This window comes from Onychomys torridus, chromosome 9 (assembly GCF_903995425.1).
Source record: "Onychomys torridus chromosome 9, mOncTor1.1, whole genome shotgun sequence".
Classification (NCBI taxonomy): domain Eukaryota; kingdom Metazoa; phylum Chordata; class Mammalia; order Rodentia; family Cricetidae; genus Onychomys; species Onychomys torridus.
The window spans coordinates 64,202,206-64,224,568 of record NC_050451.1 but is presented as its reverse complement, the minus strand read 5'-3'; the positions used below and the strand labels follow the sequence as shown (position 1 = coordinate 64,224,568).

The following is a 22,363-nucleotide window of genomic DNA, read 5'->3' as shown; positions in this document are numbered from 1 at the left end:
CCGGTGCCTAACCAAATGCTAGCAAGTAATACTCATTTACTGTCTATAGAAGACAGAATTTATTCTAGGCTAATAATGAGGAATTCACATCTTTTCTACCAACTTTTAATGGGAGTGATTAACACCAGACATGGTTATAATACTTGCATGCTCTGTTTGTATGTTGATTGACAGATACAAGGAGAGGCCAGTACTCCCAGACTCAGCAATTCCCTCTTCTATTAGATCCAGACACTGCATTTCAGGAAGCAGCAATGGTCTTAGGAGCTTCCATTAATAGGAAGACACCCCGCCCCCACATTCTGCACCCCTGCCAGATCTTTTGGTTATTTTTGCACATTTGCTTGTATTCCTTGTTCTTTGAAATGGTGAGTTCCCGTGACCTTAGAAAGAGAAGGAAAATAACCGTGGTTGTCAGTTTGTACTTGATCCACTTGGTACCTTGCTGTCTGTGACTCCACTCTGTTTCCAGTTTGTTGATTTATGTTTGACTTCACTGACTTCACAGGCTGAGTTTCTCTTTTTGACATGTGGCTTGTTTCTGCATAGCCTCCTATAAAGCATTGGCTGTGAGAGGCATTCATACTGCTATTCCCTATGAATATTTTATGTTAGCCTTTTGGTATATTAAAAAATAAAACACCACTGAATCAAGGTTTTTTTTTTCATGTGAGTCTAGTTCTGTTTGCATGTCAAAGTTTAGTTGCATTTTGAAATATAAAATTCATCTATATTGTGTGTATCTGGAACTCATCTTACTGACACAAGGACAGTGTCAGCTAACTGGCCACAGCATCACACAAGCTATGCCGAAGACCAGAACCTTCTAGAACTCATTGGACATAATCTCTGGCTAGAAGAGCATGTGGAGGTGTCATGCACACTCATGAACACTCACACATGACTTTTGTGGTGCTTTCTTCAAAGGGGCATGTGGCTACTTGGGCAGATTTTTTTAGCCTTCTTTTAAGAGTACAGAAGACAGGAGTGTTTTATCAAAAGAAATAAAAAATGACAGACTAGCTGAGAAGATTGGGTAAAATTCCATTCCACATTTTTACTTTTTGCTTACAGAAACAATCTTGACAGCTTTTAAATCTTATTTATTCCTACTGTGTATACTTTGTAGATGAATTGTTCAATAAAACTTAGGTTTTGTAAGTAGAATTTAAACTTTAAAATTCTTTTTAATGAAGAGTTTGTTTTGTTTTAATATTTATTTATTAGGTATGTGATGTGGCCAGAAGGAAGGAAGGAAGACAATATAGAGAGGTAACCTCTTCAACACTGTAATCATGAATCTTACAAAAAGAACCCTTGAGAAATTTCAAGAATTTAAATGGATTGTTGGTTTAAGCATTTCCTATAGTGAAACAGGCCCAATGCCTAAACCAAATGCTAGCAAGACTTCCATTTGAGATAATAGTCATCTACTGTCTATAGAAGACATACAGGCCACACACAGCACTCATATGGAGATCAGAGGACAATTATGAGAGTTGGCTATCTCCTTCCTCAGGATCCCATGGATCCTGGGACTTGAACTCAGCTCATCAAGCTTAGTGGTAAATACCATTACTGATGAGCCAGTTCACCAGCCCCTTGGTTTGTAAGTGTGGCCACTTGAAGTTTTTATTTTACCCCGACAGGCAAAACATCTCTGTCAGTCATCAGCTTGGCTCTAAACTTAGAACGTTGTACAGACCTCATCTTTATGGTTCTCTGTGGCAAAGTCAAGTTTCACTGTGTCTTTGAGAAGTAGTTTTGTGTTAATAGCCACATCTACTATCTCTAAATGAACTGTGTGATTTTGAAGACTTTCATAAAGTTTGTGTGTAGTGGATTGGGAGTGGAGAAGTCTCACGGACATTTTTTTTCACATTTAACATTTCTAAAATTGTCTTAAAGTCATTGGCTTGCCAAAAATTAATGCCAGCATTTTGTTTCCTTAGTGGCACATTACATAATGATGACTATTGAAATTGATGTCATTTTTAAGCAACTCTGAGACACTCCTTTCATATCTCAGGAAAATCAAGGCAGGAGACTGTTTGGGGTGACATGAAAGGCAGCGAGCAGAGAGACTCTGAAAGAAGGAAAGCTGGCAGCTGTACTAAACTGTGGAGCAGCCAGTGCTGGGCGAGCACCACCTACCTCCCTTCCTACCACACAGCGCAGCTGAAGCAGGCCTTGGGAGGGAGTCCAGCACGCTTAAAAACTCCCAGGGGCAAGCTGATAATCAACCAGAAGACCCAGCAGTTAAAGAAGTGGTGCTCTGAGGAGGGGGGTCTTATCTTGTTTTGTTTTGTTGTTTTTTTTTTTTTTTTTTTTTTTTTTCCAGGTAGGGTTTCTCTGTGTAGTCCTAGCTGTCCTGGAACCAGGCTAGTCTTGAACAGAGGGATCTGCTGGGATTAAAGGCATGTGCCACCACCCCCTGCCTAAGAAGGGGTTTTAACTTAAAGTAGGTTGAGTTTTTGTTATTTGTTTTGAGTTTTATTTGCTAGGTTGTTTAAGAAAGGAGAGAATTCTTTTTGCTCACAGTTGCAGGGATTTCAGCCTGTGCTTGGCTAGCTCTGCTGCTTTGGGCCAAGATGAAGTGGAAAGCATGGCACTTACCTCATGATAGGCAAGAATCAGGGCTCTCAAGGAGGTAGCCCTGTAATTGAAAGAACTAACTCTTAATACTTAATGCTATCTTGAAAATCATAGAGAACTCAAATACTGTTGCTAATTACACATGGTAAAGAGAACAAGAGTTATTTGGGGCTATAGTGCTGACTGTACTTCCAGAGGAGCCAAGTTTGATTCCCAGCGCCCACACGATGGGTAACAACTGACTATAAATCCAGTCCTTGGGAATTCAGTGCCCTCTAATTTCAAATACACCTGCTGTAGCTAGATAGTTTCCTTTAATCAGGGCCTAATACAAACCATAGATTGAGTGCTTATAACACTTAAAATCTGAAATCCAAAGTGGGTTTTGAAGTCTTGCGTTGTGGATTTCTGAATTAGGAGTGCTCAACTGGTAAAACTTATGCATATTTCAAATCCATAAAAATCCAAACTTCTGTCCCCATGTATTTTGAGTATAGATATTCAGCCTGTCCTTTGTTACAGTGACTTTCCTGCCCCCTTGTTACTAAAACACAGTATTCCTGCATATAAAAGCATTTATTTTTCTATGTCTGTTTTGTTCCTAGATTTTATTTGCTTTATTTTTTATTATTTATGTGTGTGGTGTGTGCACATAGGTATGTGTATTTACATGTGTGGGTACATGTGTGTGTACGTGCATATGAACAACCTGAGATTGATGTTGGGTCTTCCTGCCTCTCACTCTACTTTGTTTACTGAGGTACTGAACCTGAGCTTACTAGTTGGGCTGGGCTAGCTAACTTGCTCCTGATTTCTCCTGTCTGTGCCTCTTGAGTGCTGAGACTATAGGCAGGCTGCTCTGCCTATCTGGCTTGGATTCTTACCCTTGGATGCGTATGCTTGTATATGTGTGTATGTGTACTAGTGCCTGGATGTGTGGGGTCTCACATACCACAGATCATATTTGGAGCAAAGAGGACCACCTCAGATGTTGGTCCTTGCTTTTTACCTTGTTTTAAATAGTTTCTTTTGTTGGTCACCACTGTGTACAACAAGCTAGTGATGGGATTCTTCTGTCGCTGCCTCCCATCTTGCCTAGGATCTTTGGAATTACAGACGTGCACTAACTCATCTAGTTTACATAGTCCTGTTGAAACTTGGCTCTTTGTGCTCGCGTGGAGCAAGTACTTTCCCGCTGAGCCATCTCCCCAGCCTCTTTACATACTTGAAAGCAATTTTGGGAATAGAAATTGTCTCTGTAGCATTGTGTCCACATTTTTGTTTAAGAGATTTTTGTGTTGACTTAATCATTTATTGCCTCAAGTCTATTGGGACAATTACTTGCAAACTTAGTTTTATAGAAGAAATTAAAATAATGCAAATGTGGAAGTTTTACAACATTGGTTCACTATGTTATTCTTTGACCAAAAAAAAGTCTGTTTATGGTCTATAGGATGACAGGACTGTCCAAACTTCTTCACACATTTGATACTATCTTTACACCCTTAACTAACCACTTTCCTTTCTGCTCCTAGACACCAGCCTCTCACCAGCAGGTACTCTTAGGCAGGGTTCCAGCATCTGTGTGCATGTTTGTGCCTCCCATCCCTCTTTCTCCCTGTCCATGAAGAAAAAGAACAGTATGTGTGAGTGAGGAAATTGGGTTCTTCTCTAGATCCTGAGCCTAGTTCTCAATTGTAGTTTTAAATTGGGAATTCTCAACATGTTGATTTGAATGGTATTGTAAGAAAGCATGTATATCTCATTCTGAAGGTCAGGTAATATCAAAATATCAACTCACAAATTAATGATGAATAATACCTTTCACCTTTTAATAAAAAAGAGGGGATACTGAATTCACTTAAGTGGTTTGTTAAGGAGCCAAGTGGCCCCACCCAGATATCCCCAGGGGGGACACCTGCTAGGAAAATGTACTAAATGAGGAGAGAGAAGACTACTGGAAATATTAGAAATTGTTTACCTTTTAGGTGCATGTGATTGGTAGAACTTCTTTTGTTCTCTTCTAAGATGGTAGGCTCAGGAGTGATTTGTGAGAGTCACTTCAGAAGTCTAGAAGATCAGCTCCAAGTCTAGTAACTAGCTTACTGAACTGTGTTATAGCTGGAGTTGCAAGTGTCTTCAAAGGTGTCCACATGCAGATGGATCCCAGTAGTCTTGTGGAAATGAATAGCCAACTTCTGGATGCCTGAGGACTTCCTAACCTAGCTGATCTCATTGCTCACGTGCCAGTGCTAGCACAAACCCTTCCTGCTTAATTTAGTAATCCAACTTGCTCAAGCTAGAGGTGACTGTAATTATTCACTTCCCTTCAAAATGGTACTGGGAGCCTACAAATCTGTGTTTGGGGTATGTTTTGTTTATTTACTCTAATTTTCTCTCTGCTCCCATTATACTTATTAGAGTCTTTTGGCTATAAAACAAGAACAGAAATGGATAAACCAATCTGACCAACGAGTTGGACAGGTTAGAAAAGATCTAGGTGTTTGTCTTTGGAGACAAGGTTTCTCTATGTAACCACTTTGTAGACCAGGCTGTCCTTGAACTCACAGAACTCCGCCTGCCTCTGCTTTCCTGAGTGCTGGGATTAAGGCATGTGCCACCACACCGGCTGAGTGGTACTTTACTCCTGTTATCCACAGAAAAGTTGAACAAATGCCCAGACCTAGGGAAGGGAAGGAAAGGACTGAATGATTCAGGTCTCAGTAGAATGAGCTCGTGTGTCCTTTTTGAAGATTGCAGACATGACCGTGTAATCTTAGGCATTGGTGGTTTGAGTTTCTGAGCTGAAAAATCCAAGTACAAAAGAATGCCTTAAGACTTATCAAAAACTATTGCCAAGGCTGTTCCAGCCACCTCCAATTCCCTTCTCATCCCTACCGTCTCTAACTCTTCCCAGTTGTTAGGGTTTCCAGCAAAGCTCTTTTTGATCCTCCAGTTGGACATAATTTGTCTCTGTATTGAACTAAATACTGTGTGTCAGCCGTGTAGCACTTGTGGTCTTAGTATAGTCAGTTGTACGATAGAATCCCATAGGTGATATGGGAGGACAATGGTCAGTTAAATTACATGGTAGGAAGTTATTTCATTAGCAAGTTTCAGGGCTACACAGAGAATCCTGTCTCAAAACAAACACACCATGATTAATATTTATTCCTGTGCTGTATCTTAGGACTTTAAAGTGTTTAGCTGCTTGTTTAAGAATGTAAGATAAAACTTTGCTTTCATTGTAGGGTGGGTGCCAGTTGACCATCTGCTTTCTCTTTCTTGTGGAAATTAAACCTGTTATTTAAACAATCAGTTTTGGTTTCTTCAGTCACAAAGCAAGAACTTAGATACTGCAGTAACACTAATAAATTTGTATAGATAGATGTTTATCATCTGTCTCCAGGTTCATAGCAAATTTGAAATTATGTTTTAAAAGCAATTAACCTTTACAAGTCTTTAACAGAAGACTTACATAGAAACAGCCCCAGGTGCCACACCCCTTCTCTTAGAAAGTTGATCTGATCTGTAATCAAATTATATAATTACTTAAACTAGCATCAACAAGTTTGAGCAGAAGTATGTGGGAGTACTTGAGATTAACCTACTACCCACTAGTGTATGGTAAGCTGTGGGCATCTGTCACTGTATTTAATAATGGTTAAATGGAGCGCCTGTACTATTCTGGAAATAAAGAGGTATGTTCAATGCTTCCATTATTGAATTTTCTTGTATACTCTTTTTTTCCCCATCCTACTAGACCTGAATATGGGGAGAACTGTGTGAGCTCAGCTCTTTCCCTCACATTCTCCAAAAATGTCTTGTTTCCAGTGTTTTACATATCTGTAAATAAGTCAGATCAGGGCCTTAGAGTACTGTCCTAGCAGGAAAGAACACTGATGCTCTTCCAAAGGACCAGAGTTCATATCTCTGCACCACATCAGACCCCTCTTCTGGCCTCTCTGGGCACTTGCACACATGTGTCATGTACATACATGTACACATTTTTCAGAAGTCCAGTGTTCTGTTCCCAACCTCAGTGTCAGGAGGCTCACAACCACCTGTAGCTCCTGCCCCAGAGCAGCTGAGGCCTCTGACCTCTGTCAGAATAGAAAGTATCCGTCAAGTTGAAAAGGGCAGGGGCCTTGAACTTCTTCCCACCCTTTAAGAATTAAATTCAGTGTATCCTTTTGGAATCAGTACTGCTAAATAGGTGGGTGTTAAAGGTAGCCATTTTGGCATTCAACATTAGTAAATACTTGGATTTGTGGTTGACGTATTGTCAAGATTCTATCCTAGACTTACTTTGTTTTAGAAAAGCATCTTTTACTGTGTGTGTAGTGTTGGACTTTTCCTCATACACTCAGGATACAGAATACATCAGAATTTTCCAGATTTTATTATTGTGAGACTGGATCGGGTTCTTGTTTTGGACTCTCAGTTTCATCCAAGAGATCAGCTTGGATATAAGGTTTGTGTTTGAGAAAATTCAAAGTTTAGTCCTGCTAACTCCACTCGTGACAGGGACTTCTTCTCAGGTTTAAACTGTAAACAACGTGACTTGTATAGTATTTCTTTCCTGACACACTGCACTGTAGTGTGAAATATGTGTGGGTTTTGTCATTGTGCTTTCCAGCACTTCTTAGCCTCCACTAAAGATTTTTTTTGTTTTGAGGTACTCTGGGAATATTTAATTCAGATGATGTCTTTCATAATTAGTATTTAAGACCACAGGATCTAACTCTTGAATTTTGGAGACAAAAATCTAGGAAAGTCACTAGAAGATTTTCCAGTATGATCTGTGTAATGTGGTTCCGTGTGAGTCTGCATTTTATTTGGTGTGTCACTGTTCGTATAGCAAACAGGTGCTGCTTGAAGATAGTGCAGTATCGTAATCATCTTTGATTCCCCAATGCCCTCATGGTGCCTTTGTGTGGTAGTCATTTACATTAATGGAATGAATGAAGTAAGTCACCTTGAAGAGATGAGTCAGTGCATTCCTGGTTAGTCAGAGGATTTTCTTAGTCCCTTCTCAGAGCTCAGGTGAATTCTCATGGAAATGACTGACCAGGAGCTGTTTCTAACCACAGTCTTAGATTTTTTCAAGTTGTCCTAAAGCTGCTGTCTGTGAGAGGCAGTCATATGCCTCTTACATAGTAGGCCGTGCCCATCAGCTTCATAGTGCCTGATGCCAGTGGGCTTGCAATTTGCAGACTTTTATTTCCTTTTTCTATTTTCCTGGTTTTAAGTCAAGGTCACTATAAGAAAGAAAATTGCATTTCTGTTTAGACAGATATTCATAGTAGATTCACTGTTTGCTTATAATAATCTTGCTGTGTAGCCCAGGCTGGCCCAAAATGTATATCCTCTTTATCTTCCTCCCCAGTGCTATGTCCACAAACATGCTCATTCCTCAGCTTACAGATTCACGTTGACACACTCTTTATCATTTAGGATCCAGAGTACACAGTATAACCTAGATAATGAGTTGCCCAGTTCACAGTGTTTTCCTAGCTGGCTGTTCTTCTCCCCACAGGGTGTTCTAGGACATCATTCGTGTGCTTGTACAGATCTTTGATTTAGTGCTTTAGATTTACTGTATTTCTAGAAGTTACTTGTGTTACAGATGGAATCCTCCACCTTTTTATTTGATTCTATGCCCTTTTAGGTCTGTTTACTCTGAGTGTGTTTGAAAGCTGCAGTTGACAAGGGGCAGGGCAGCTCAAGGAACAAGCCAGAAAGTCTCCAGTTTGCACCTTGCTAAGAATGAAGTTTCTCTATTCTGATAAGTGATGTTGCTATCAACTTAATACTATCCTTTTGTTTCCTAGGATTCTGTGAATTATGTTTTGTTATGTGTCAAAATGCCATCTGGAAATGATGAGTGTTATCTCTGAATACAGTTTTTCTCTTCTCATTCAAGATAAACTGTCATTGGAAGGAGTAGTGGTGCAGAGAGCAGAATGCCGCCCTGCTGCCAGTGAGAACTACATGAGATTAAAGAGGTTGGTGTTTTGTAACTTGAAACTGATTCTTGATACTTACAATAGATTGCTTATTGGCTGCATGTAAACCATAGTTTTGTTTGTGATGTTTGCTTTCTGCTCTTTGGGTTCAAAACCAAGTAGTAAATGTGGCATGATGACACACACTTTTAATCCCAACGGATCTCTGTGAGTGAGGCTAGCTGGTCTACATAGTGAGTTCCAGGCCATCCAGGGCTACATAGTAAGGCCCTGTCTCAAAAACAAGACAAAGCAAGTAGTAAGAGTGTCTTCAGAGAACTGTCAGAACCTAGCTATTGGAGTTACCTTAACCTACTGTATTAATGCATTCTGAAATCAAAGTTGATATTTTTTTCCTAGTTGTACTTACGTTATGTAAGCTGGGGTCCATGCACTCATGCATGTGTGTGCACATTTGTTTATATGAGTGTAGTGTGTGGGTCAAAGGTCATCCTTGAATGGTGTTCTCAGGTACTTTCCACCTTGTCTTGTTTGTTTGTGGTGGTGGCTTGATTTGGTTTTGTTTTAGAGACCTTGTCTTTTGAGACAAGGTTCTCTTGCCATAGAGCTTGCTGCCTTAACTGAGCTGGCTGGCTTGCAGTTGGGGATTTGTTTCCACCTCTCAGCACTGGTAGAGTATTGAACCCTTGCTTGGGTTCTGAAGAGCAAACTCAAGTCCTCATACTTGGCAGATGCTTTTCTAAGGAAGCCATCCTTCCCACCCATGAATCTTGATTCCCTAATGGCATGTTTCAGAGGTCTTCAATTTTCCTACAATGAATATGTATCAGACTACTGTCTGAAGAAGCAAGTATGGTTGTCAGAGTATCTTCTTGCTTTTGATGTATTCTGAATTTTATAAAGTTATGTATTGTTAATGAGATTTTTGCTTCAGCCCCCATCTTTCATTTGCCATTAACATTTGTAATTACTATTTAAAGACAATGTCAGCATTTTTTCCCAAAGTTTGAAGAAATGCTTTTTATCCGAGTTTCATGATTAGTATTTAATAGATTTTAGCACCATGAGATTAGAATTGCTCATCCACCCATCCATCTACCATTCATTCATTCTGTACTGTCTACCAGGTGCATTTTAAGTACCAGAGAAACAGTTGTGCATGGGATAGACACTGTTGCTAAGCAACTTCCCCGAGGGCTGCTTTTAACCATACAGTGCTGCTCCTTGAGAAAGTGCTGTGTTCAAGAAGTGGCCTCCTAGTGTCCATCCTTCTTACCTGGGAGATGTAGTTGAACTTAGCATCTCTGAGGTCATATTTCCTCCCTTTCCTTTCCTTTCTTTTTTTTTTTTTTGGTTTTTTTTTTTTTTTTTTGGTTTTTTGAGACAGGGTTTCTCTGTGTAGCTTTGCGCTTTCCTGGAACTCACTTGGTAGCCCAGGCTGGCCTTGAACTCACAGAGATCCTCCTGCCTCTCAGTGCTGGGATTAAAGGCGTGCGACACCACCACCCGGCTTTCCTCCCTTTTCTTGATTGCATTAGATGCTGTTTCCTGGGAGTGACACAAACATGCTAGGTGCTCTTGGGTTCTTTTGTCTAATCATTCCCCTAGTCTAAATGCTCCCCGGGGCAAGTCAAAGAATGACAGTCAAAATGAAAATTAGCTTTGGAAAACTGTCAAGAGATATTTCACTCTGTTTGCGACCTATAAAGTCTATGCTATAATCCAAGCCTTTTTGAAAAATGATCTTCAGATAACTGCAAATGTTGACAAGTACAAAATTAGGTGTTGGACCACTTGTTGATCTCTTTTTGTGGTCTTGATTTTCCTTAAAGGACTTCTCTGAGGATGAGAGTAGGTGGGCCACCTGCTGTGTTTGTAAAATATCTGCCTTATTTTTGCCAAAATGAAAGATATGTAGCTTTAAAAATAAGCCATGCTGGGCAGTGGTGGCCTTTAATCCCAGCACTTGGGAGGCAGAGGCAGGCGGATCTCTGTGAGTTCGAGGCCAGCCTGGTCTCCAAAGCGAGTTCCAGGAAAGGCGCAAAGCTACACAGAGAAACCCTGTCTTGAAAAAAAGCCGTGAGTCCAGGTATTCATATTTTAGCCTTACGTGACTGAAGGCAAAGAGCACAGTGATCCAGGAAGTGCTGATCATGTGTATCACAGAGTAGATGTCGTCCGTTTTGAAGGCTGGTAGTATTTTGACTAAGTAGGAAAAGATGAAGGTAGGGAGAACCTTCAGAACAGAAGTCATAAAGACACGAGGATTGTATGGTCTGTAAGCCTAGATGTGGGAGTCTGTAAGATGATAACAGGTGCCTTTCTGTCATGAACTCTATACGCACTCATAACGTTATATACTATTTGTCCAGTGTGTCAGAAACAACTCCAGATCTCTCCCTCAGAACCTATCACCAGCATTCTTTTAGCTCAGGTAATGCCACCCCCACCTCACTGTCTTTCCTTGATCCAAAAACCTTCCACCCCACAGCCAATGTCTCAGAAAATCTTGCAGATTGTACCTTCAAAATCCTAGTTTCTGTATTCCAAACCTGCCTTAAGCAAGCCACAGAAGTGGCCTTGCTTTCTCATCTCGACTATTGCAGTTGTCCACCAGAGTCCTGCTTCCCACCCAGCGCAGCTCTCTAGCAGGTCTTTTAAACTCAGAGTCATGCCATTCCTGTGCTCCTGGTGTCTCAAGTGTTTCCTGTCTTGCTCAGAATAAAATTCAAGTCTTTGTAATGGTCAGTGGAAGCCTCCACAATCGCTCTGTACTCTGTGTGCCTCCTCTCCATCCTTGGCTCTTCTCCCACTTCCCACCCATTTTGCATCAGCTACCCCAGTCTCCTAACAGGCTGTGAGAACTCTTGCCTTGCTCTCATCCCTGGCCTTTGTGCTGTGGTGATCAGCCTCCAGCAGCCTTTCTTCTTTTTCAGGTGTCTGCTCCAATACTCCTTTTCACTAAGGCCTGCCTTGACCACCCTGCCTCATCTCTGCTCTGTTGTCTTCATTCCTACCTCTCCTCCTAAACTGTAACATTTTACCTAGCTTTTCTTCTACCTTCTCCCTCCTGCAGTTAAACCTCTCACAAGAAACGAGGTTTTCTAGTTTTTTGACTTTAGATTTGCTGTATATCTGTTTAATTCTTTCTCACACACATTTAAAATATTTCACACACATTATAATCAATCAGTAATACTTGGTAAGTGAAAGAATGGCACGAAAATGGGCTTGAAAATTAAGAGCTTCACATGCCATGTAGGAAGGTACTGAAGAAGTTTTTTAGTGGGTAGAATATGAAGATTTGTATCTAACTGAGTCATTCTGACCATAGGCTAAAGATTAGACAGAGGGAAGTAAGCTAGAGACCAGATACCCAGACATAGAGCATCTGCTTCAGAAGGGAGGTGAGATGCTGTGTTTGGGGTATTCTGAGGCAGAGTCCAGGACTAAGAGAACTCGAACTTGGGTATTTATGAGATGACTGATTTCTGTAGCTGGCCTGGATATATGTCCCACCGTGACTATGTCAGATTGGCTCCATTCCATCATGTGTATCACACAGGAAGGAGTATACCCATGAAAGAGAAGGGACTGGAGGAGGGTTTTAGTAATTTCCATACACATCTTAATATAATCCTAGCTGACAGCTTACCAAGAAGACTTAAAGCAGAAAGTACTTAGCATTACAAGGGCAGTACCAGGGATTAAACGAGCAAAATAGCAAAGGAGTGTAAGTCGTAAGATGTATCTCTTATATTTCACTTACAGTTATTTAGTGTTGAGCGTATGCTTTGATCCCCAGGTGAAGCTCCGTGTGTTTTTAAATCAGAAGATGCTGTTCTTGCTCCGGAGAGTTGACACTCTTTGAATCTGAAAAAACACATGCGCCTACTTCTGTAAGAATATGATTGTTGACATTATAGCAGGGAGAAGTATGCTGGTGCTGTTGAAGGAGAAATGGAAAGGCAGATGTAGGTGACGTTAAACAGAAGTGAATTGGCAAGTGGGATATCCCACAGCTCAGTATCACACATATGATCGGGTTTCCTCAGACACCCTTGAGTAATCTCTCCTTAGTGCCATTCACATGTTCTTATAATGTGGCTCTTGTCTCTCTTTCTGGCTTCATTTTCAACTGCTCCTCTGTAGACATGCTTAGATCACACTTCACAGTCATATTCCAGATATGCCTGGGGTTTTCCATCACATACCTTTATTGCATTTATTCTCTACCTGCAGTGTCTTTGCCTCTGCACCTTTACGTGCAACCCATGTGTTGCATCCTTCAGCAAAATCTCTTCACAGTTCCCGTTCCCCACCCAACTTGGGATCTGTCATTCTTTTGGACATTGCCATGTCCTTATTCTTTAATGGCATGTGTAAGTATCCATGCCTTGTTTTCTGTTGTGCTTGGAGGATTCATCATCTATCACATTCTGATCATGATAGCAAGGACTTTTCCTTTTCAATTATTGTATTTGTGGTTTGTTGAATAGTGTATTCTGAATAACAAATAGCCAAACATGTGTAAGAGTGAAGTGGATTAAAGAAGAAAAGAATTATCAAAGTGACATACAGGAACATGGGAATCATAGACACCCAGCTTCTTTATTTCTTTTACTCAGCACCATTCTCAACAGGAGAATGTGACTGCAAAAATTAAATAAACACTTTTGCTGTGGGATGTTCTGTATGTCGAATGTGTTGATCTGATTGGTTGAAATAAAGTGCTGATTGGCCAGTAGCCAGGCAGGAAGGATAGGGTAGGCGGGACAAGGAGGGGGAAAATTCTGGAAAGTGAAGGCTGGAGGGGAGACACCACCAGCCGACAAGAAAGAGATAAGGTATTGGTAAGCCACAAGCTACTTGGCAAAGTATAGACTAATAAAAATGGGTTAATTTAAGATAGAAGAAGTAGATAACAAGAAGCCTGCCACAGCCATACAGTTTATAAGTAATACAAGCATCTGAGTGATTATTTTATACTTGGGTTTTGGGACCACGGGGACTTGGTGGCACCTGGAGAGAAGCTCTCCAACTACACACTTTTAGTAGTAAGTTCTTATAGCCCTTTTAAATTTGGGTTGATAAATTTTCCAGTTATGAAGATTTACATATCCATAAAATGTAAGTTAATAAGATTCTGTTGTTTCTTTAGATAAAGGTGAAGTTAAATATGTAATGCTTGAAAATAAAAGATGGGCAGAAGAGATGCCTTGATGGTTAAGAGTGCATACTGCTCCCCCAGAGGACCTGAGTTTGGCTCCAGCACCCATAGTGAGGGACTCATAACTGTGTGTATCTGCAGCTCTGGCGGATCTGAAGCCTCTGTGAACACCTGCACTCATGTGCACACACACACGAGCCCATATTTTTAAATAAATAAAATAAAGACCGGGTTTATAAATAAAGACAGCGTTAGAGTATGTACGTAGCATGTGAGACCTTGTGTTCACCCCCTAGTGCTACTGTGTGCATAAATAGTTTTTTTTTTAAAAAAAAAAAAGTTTTCATTTGTAGAAAATACACCCCTCACACGCCCATGGTTTTTTGAAGCAGGATCTTGATGCGTATCTCAGGTGACTCAGTTCTCCTGCCACAACCAGTGCTGGGATTACAGGCTTGTGTCACTACCATGACCAGCTAAGTAAGCCTTATTATCAAAGACCTTTCCTTACTGATGTAAGTCAGTAATTTAAAATTTAATTAGTGAATTTTTACTGTATTATATTTTAGTGAATGGCAGTTGAGCTACATGCTTTTAGTAATATAAGTGGCTATATTACAAAGTATAATGTTGTAAATAATTATTTATAAACAGTGTTCTTTAAGAATAATCAGCTGTGTTTTAGAAAAATTTGATTTTAGTAATCAATTCTTATTATATAGCTCTCTGTTATTGAATTTTGGCTGATGAATTGTTCAGTTATAAAATTATATATTCATTAAATATAAGTTAGCAGGATCCTGTCATTTATTAAAGACAGACGTTGAAATAGGACTAGTATTACAGTAACCTCAGGAGGACTGAAACCCTTAACAAACGGGACTCAGGCCAAGAGAGAAACGACGCTGCTGTTGTTTCCTTCTGTTGATCCAGCACACATAGACTTGACCGTGTAGAAAATAAACACCACCACCTGTTACTAGTTGTGTTTGCTGGCCTTAAAACCTTAGACTCAGCTTTTCTTGTGGCGAGGGAAGACCTTCCATGCTTCAGTGCTTCTCTGTATTTGATGTTCATTTGAGTTGATCTCAGTGTTTCAGTAGGAAGAGACTTACGTTGAGTTGGTGAAAATATTTTATATCAATTCATAGTGATGTGTTAGTTAAAGTTGATCTAATTTTGCTTTATTGAGTGTAACTTTTATTTTCATCTGTTGAATTCTTCATCTTTAATAAAGCATATGATAAACATATTTATAGTTTGTAGCCAGATTTTTCTTTGGGCTGCCAGTTCACCAAAAAATGACATGGAGACTTATTAATAATTATGAAAGCTTGGCTTGTAGCTTAGGCTTGTTTCTAACTAGCTCATATAACTTAAATGAACCCATTTCTATTCATCTGCATGCTGCCACGTGGCTCATGGCTTTTACCTGTCCTTCATGTCTTGCTTCTTCTGTGTCCGGCTAGCAACTCCACCTTTGTTCTTCCCAGAGCTCTCTCTGTCCACAAGTCCCTTCTATACCTCCCGCCTAGCTATTGGCCATTTAGCTTTTTATTAAACCAGTCACAGTGTAATCACATATCTCATAACAATAGTTTATGTTTCACTTGGTCAGCTACAGTGGGACATTCCAGTAGGAGGATATGTGGCATTGGGATCTTTTACATGCTTATGTAACCACCTCATTTAAGAGTACTTGCTTTCAGGGGTTGATAAGATGTCTCAGTGGGTATAGGTGCTTGCCAGAGAGCCTGAGTTTGGTTCCCAAGAACAGTATGGTTAAAGAAGAGAACAGATTTTTTTAAAGTTTATTTTTAATTTTGTCAACATTTGTGGGTTTTCTTCAGAAAAACCTAAGAAAATCCTTTTTCTGTGGGAACCTGTGAAGGGTGGAGAAGAAAAAAATTTGAGCCTCTTTTTGTTTTAAGAACCTACGTGGGGTTTGGGGATTTAGCTCAGTGGTAGATCCTGTGGAAATGGCATTATAGACAGTTGTGAATTGCTATTTGGGTGCTGGGAATTGAACCTGGGTCCTCTGGAAGGGCAGCCAGTGCTCTTAACCACTGAGTCATCCAGCTCCCAGCTAGTCTTTGTCTTTTTGTTTTGTTTTGTTTTTGTTTCTCTGTAGCTTTGGAGCCTGTCCTGGACTAGCTCTGTAGACCAGGCTGGCCTCGAACTGCCTCTGCCTCCCAAGTGCTGGGATTACAGGCGTGCACCACCACTGCCCAGCTTTTTTTGTTTTTGTTTTTTGAGACAGGGTTTCTCTGTGTAGCTTTGCGCCTTTCCTGGAACTCACTTGGTAGCCCAGGCTGGCCTTGAACTCACAGAGATCCGCCTGGCTCTGCCTCCCCAGCACTGGGATTAAAGGCGTGCGCCACCACCGCCCGGCTCAGAGAGAATGATTTAAAAGCATGTGAACTGTTAACTAACTGTTCCAAGAAAAATGGGACCTGTAGTTTCTCACTTCTAAGTAGCCGAGGCAAACTGAAAAGCCAGCCTTCAGGATAGAAGCCAAAAGATGGGAGTCAAATATTGAAATTTATACTAAAATACTAGATGAGAGCTAAACCAGTCCAAGTGAGCTATGAATGCTTTCATTTGCGTGTTGGGAAACCCAATACAAACTGGTTTTAAAAAATAAAGTATATTGATTGGCATAGCAGTACAATGTTATGGTGGGCTTCTGCATTGCCTTCATTTGAGGTTCAGAGTATGAGCACCATGCCAGCTCCATTTCTAATTTTGAGAGTCTTTCTCCAGATTGAGAGCCTTTTTTTTTTTTTTTTTTTTTTTTCTCAAGACAGGGTTTCTCTGTGTAGCTTTGCGCCTTTCCTGGAACTCGCTTTGTAGACCAGGCTGGCCTCGAACTCAGATCCGCCTGCTTCTGCCTCCCAAGTGCTGAGATTAAGGCAAACTCCACCAACACCTGGCAAGAGCTTTCTTGGCTTCTTGGGTCTGTCCTCAGGCTCTCCTTTCTTATAGTAGTCAGATAGCTGCCATGTGGTTCCTGCCTTTTTTTGTTCATATGGGACACCTGGAAATACCTATACTCTCTCTATATATAGGTGTTTTCATGTGTGTGACTGTGGGAGCCTGAAGTTGATATCCAGTGCATTCCACAATCACTCCTCTATTTATTGAGATAGGATCTCTCAGGGAACCTACAGCTCATCAGTTCTCTTGTCTAGCTAGTCAGACAGTTTGCTCTGGGAAAATAGTCATTCCTCAAGAGAAGTAATGAAGAGTATGGACTATCAGCCAGGTGATGGTGCACGCCTTTAATCCCAACACTCATGAGGCAGAGGCAAGTGGATCTCTTGAGTTCAAGGCCAGCCTGATCTACAGAGTGAGTTCCAGGATGGCCATCGCTGTTATACAGAGAAATCCTGTCTGGAAAAAAAATCATTGGTATGGCTGAGTGGAATGAATGTTCTACCAGAAAGCATGTCAGTAATAGGGAACATTCATTCCACTGAGATAGTCATACTTTTGATTACTTCCCTTGGGGAAGGACCATTTTATTCTAAGTATGATCAAGACTTCCATTAGAAAATAATTCTGGGACTGGAGAGATGGTTCAGTGGTTAAGAGCACTAGCTACTCTTCCAGAGGTGCTAGGTTTGATTCCCAGCACCCACATGGTGGCTCATAACCATTTCTGACTTCAGTCCCATGGGATCCAACACTCTCTTCTGGTCTCTGCAAGCACCATGTATGTGCATGAAACACATACTTACATATATGCAGGCAAAATACCCATACACATGAATAGATAGAAAAGAACTCTGGACTTTTTGGTGTCTTGATAATTAGACAGATAGTTAGATGGTTAGAGTTCGAGCTCTGGGGTCAGACTGCATACTCTGAGACCAACTCCCTGCCAACAGTGCACATGGCCTGCTTCCTTGTTTTTTGTTTTGTTTTGTTTTAATCTGTAAAAGGGACAATGACATTTTTCTCAGTGTGAATACTTTACAGTTGTATATGTTCACTGTTAACCTTATGGCCTTTAACCATTCAATAATGGCTACCCTAGCTCTGAAAGTTCCCCTGACTCCATCTGTTGTTGGGGGGTTTTACTCTTTGGGGGCCCACTACCCAGCTCCCAAATAAATGACACACAGAGGCTTATACTTAATTACAAATGTCTGGCCTCAGCTTGGCTTGTTGCTGGCCCACTTTACTTAACTAGTTATCCCATCTAGCTTTTGCCTTTGGGCTTTTACATTTCTCTATTTCTATTTCTGTATGCTTTTCATTGTTTCTTACTCTGTGGCTTGCTATGTAGCTGTATAGCTGGCCCCTGGTGTCCTCCTTCTTTGGCTACTTCCTTCTCATTCTCTCCTCCCAGCTTTCTCCTTCTATATATTTTCTCTGACTGCCAGCCCCGCTATTTCTCTCTGCCTCTCCTCTCCATTGGCCATTCAGCTCTTTATTAGACCATCAGATGTTTTACAAATGCACCTTAAAATAATATTCCTGAAAAACCATCCAGTTTGTCTCGTGATAGAGGATGCAGAGGGGTGCTTTTTAAATTGTTTTGTATGCACGGGTGTTTTTCATGCATGAATGTCTGTTCGCCACATGTGTGCCTGGTGCCCATAGAAACCAAAAGAGGACATCAAATTCCCTGCAGCTGGAGTTACAGATGGTTGTGAGCCACCATCTGGCTGCTAGGAACTGAACCCAGGTCTCCTGGAAAAGTAGCCCGTGCTCTTACCACTGAGCTATCTCTCAACCCCAATTTTCTAACTATTAAGTATGCTAATGCAATCAAGTTGACCTTAGTACATAAAGAGAATAAGTGCTAAGAGAGTGTCTTAGGGTTTTTATTGCTGTGAAAAGACACCATGACCTCAACAACTTTTACAAAAGGAAAACACTTAATAGGGGCTTGCTTATAGTTTCAGGTTTAGTCCATTATCATGACAGGGAGCATGCCAAGAGCCATGATGCTGCAGGGGCAGCTGAGAGTTCTACATCTGGATCAGCAGAAGGAGACTGTGCCACACTGGGCATAGCTTGTGGATAGGAGACCTCAAAGCCTACCCCTACAATGGCACACTTCCTCCAACAAGGCCACACCTCCTAATAGTGCCACTCCCTATGGGCCAAGCATTCAGACACATGAGTCTATGGGGCACTTCTTATTCAATCAACCACAGAGAGGAAATCTGAAGATTTTGCAATGGAGTTCTGAGGTAGTAATCCTCTCTTCAAAAGAGAAATTCAAACGACAGAACTGCCTGGATAGTCTCCAGCTGATTCTGGAGCTGAATTAATGCTATCATCTCATCCTGCTCTCTCTATCCAAGGATTTCTTGTTGCTGTTACTGTTACTACATATGGGTAGATACCAGACAACTAGGGGGCTTTGAACATACAGTCTTGCTGATAGATGCTTAGAACATCTCTCAGAAGTCTAAAGAAGTCTTAATGGTTTCCTGAGTCATGTTTAGAAATGGTCTTGTCATTCTCCAGTGATAAAGTGCCCAAGTGTGTAATTTTTTAAATATGTAGCTATAAATCTCTATGATTAAAGATTTTTTAAGGCTGGGAACTCTGTCCTTCTGAAGCATCAATGGAGAATAAAGGCAGCTACGTCTTTTCTGCCATAGGGTTCTTCTTTCTGTTCCTGCATCCTCTTCCCCTAAACTGCTGCTTTTTAATTGTCCACTTGCAAGTGAGGAACAGTGTGAAGAAGCTGGTTTGAGATTATAACATAATTACATCATTTACCCCCTTAAAACACTAGAACAGCTAGGTATGTGGTACATGTCTTTAATCCAAGCAAAGGCAGGCAAATCTCTGTGAGTTCAAGTCCAGCCTGTCTACATGGTGAGTAGGAACTTTAGCCAGAGCTAAAAGAGAGAGAGTCTATCTCTATCTCACCCACCCCATCCCCCAAAGAAGGACTAAATAGGCCCTTTCAGGATATGCTGTTTAGGGCAAGAAAGACACCTAGGAGATCTTCAGGGCAGCGCCTGCCCCTTCTTCAGCTCTCAGGGAACAGACTATGGCAGTGTCCACAAGTTCACTGCTGCAGACTGCTCCAGGTTTGCTTCTGTTAGGAGATGACGGTTTCCAAGTAAGTGCAGACATTTTTAGGAAAATATATTCAAACATGAGCTCATGGCCTAAACAACAACCTGAGGATTTACGTAAGTGATTATCTTCTTTCAGGTCATCCAGTGTCTTTCAGAGTGTTTCAGAGTGAAGCATTGTTTGACCCTGAGCATCTCTGGTCTTTCAAACTCCCACGCTCGGCTTGGGCTCTTTGTTCCTCTGCTGGTACCAAATGTGATTCCTCTCTTGTGGAACCTAGATGTGTGGTTTTTGGTTTGGGGTTTTGTTTTTGTTGTTGTTTAATGTGGGAGTATAAGTCCTTAAAAATCAAATGTTTTTTTTAAAGGCCAGAGAACAGAAAGAGCCTCTGTGTGCTAGCCCCATTTTGCTGCCAAGTGTGCGCTGGATCAAGACCAGTCACTTTCTGCCCCCTCATGCATCGTGTGCTCTCCTGTCCTGCTCTCCAGGGTCTTCGTCTGTTTTCTACTTGGCAGACTCCATTCCTTCCCATGCAGCCCAGACGTCAAAAGTTCCTTGACAGCTGCCCCACACAAGACAGACACCACCTCCCCAGTTCTTGCTGCGTGTCCCCAATTAACACTAGCCACATTTGCTTTTCATTTTACTTCTCTTACTTCATCTCTCTCTTGATTGTGAGTTCTTAGAGTTTAGGAACTGGTTCTCATTCGTCCAGTGAAAACTAGCAAAGGTTAATATTTGAACAGATTTAAGGTTTATAGTTCTACATGGACTGATGAATATACAGAATGGTATGTTTAAAGGCATTTGTCTGCGTTTACAAGTGAAAGTGTTAAGTTCTGGGCAGCATTATTGCCATGTGGCAGTTTCCCAGAGCTCACAGTTTTGCAGAATGAAAATACCTCAGTATAAGTCTGTCTTTGTTCACTCACAGCTAAAAGTCAACAGGACTAACCTGAGGCAAAACTCGATAGAATGATTTTATTATCTGGCCATCTCCTTTTTCACCTTCTTTCTTAGCAATGTCTATATTTAGACATTGTCTTTTTTATCTCACTCTGATCTTTTTATTCTGTCTATTCTGAATGCATCCAGTCAAACTGAGCACTTGATTTTAAACCTCCTGTTACTGAGTGTTGAAATCCCTGCTCAAGGTATTTGAGTGGGCACTTTTCCATGGGAGGAAGAGAAGTCGCTGGATTTTGACCATTTATAGATTGGCCCCAGATAAAACCTAATCGGTTTGGTTTCCTGGAAGGTTTGTCACCAGGACAACCATCTCTGCCGCTGGCCGGTGAGCAGTGCTGGCCCTGATGTGTTTATTGGAAATCTGTTCTAAAGACGTAAGACTATCTATTGAAGGTGGCCTCCATAGGTGACCACGTTCCCTTAGGTGCAGCCCAAACCATTTCTGGCTAGTCCATCTGCTGTCATTACAGATCAGAATAAGGAGTTTATCCCTCAGATGTTTTTGTTTTTATATGTGTAGTTAAGGAAGACATTACTACCATATGCCAGGAGATGGTCACAATAATTAGTGTGAATCATTGCTGTCTTAGATGTGAATATGGCTTCCATGTGGCACCACCACTGCAAAATGGGCAAAGTTGGGAGGGAACTATACCCCCCAGTGTTGCAGAACCTATGTATGTGTGCTGCTTTCTTTGTGGAGTACATAGTCTAGTGTGCATCTCCTGGTCCTTGTAGGCACTAAGATTTTCATCCTTTGGACTGGGATTCCCTGAAGCTTTTCAGACTAGGGAAAGATGTCATAAGCCCCCTTGTTAATTAGTGCAGATTCTATTCAGTACATTGAGTCAGTAAGCTGCTCAGTGCCTGGGACTACCAAATGTTGTCAGTCAAGTCTTTAACAGTGGGATGAATTTAATTTATGCTTCGAGATGGTCAGAACTCAGTCTTTGCATTTTGTTATCCCCCAAGTGCAAGCTGTGACTCTTAAGCATCATTGTCTGTGTGAGACTCTAATGTAGTTGTCATAAAGTGTTGTAAAGAGAACTTTTAAAGCAGTTACTCAGTTTGTAAGTAGAGAAAATAATGGATTTTTAAAAAATGACTGATTAGTGGAAATGACTTGAGCAGGTCAACCTGCATGGCAGATCTCTTAAATGGCTTCATGTCACCTGAACCCATTCTTTTCATTTACTGCCCTCTTAGAAAAACTTATTTCCACTTTCCCAAGTGAGAAAATTGAGTTGTAGAAAAATTAAATGATTCTCTTAGGCTCACATTTTGTAAATGACAAAGCTGGAATTTGAATCAATATCGAATGGAATCCAGGACACTATTGACTGACAGGTTACCTCTTCCAGGTCTAGTGGTTTCAAAATACTGTCTAGTGTGCTAGGAAAAAAAGAAGGAACCTTGCACACTCCTTCCTCTCTTAGATGGCTCTTGCTCTCAGAACTTAAACCAATATTATTAGTATCATGACTGTTGGATCACCAAGTAAATATAGTAAAAATAGTAATATAAGATATATAAGGTTGGGGATTTAGCTCAGTGGTAGAGCGCTTGCCTAGCAAGCACAAGGTCCTGGGTTCGATCCTCAGCTCTAAAAAAA

General features: G+C 40.9%; 1 protein-coding gene across 1 annotated transcript in view; it reads left to right on the top strand.

Annotated features, from left to right (window-relative positions):
* Nucleotides 1–22,363, top strand: part of Gtf2f2 (general transcription factor IIF subunit 2) — a 120,484-nt gene that overhangs the window by 52,985 nt on the left and 45,136 nt on the right. The window contains exon 5 of the mRNA XM_036199687.1: nucleotides 8,522–8,603. Coding sequence (XP_036055580.1) covers nucleotides 8,522–8,603 — 82 coding nt within the window. The remainder of the gene's footprint in view (nucleotides 1–8,521; nucleotides 8,604–22,363) is intronic.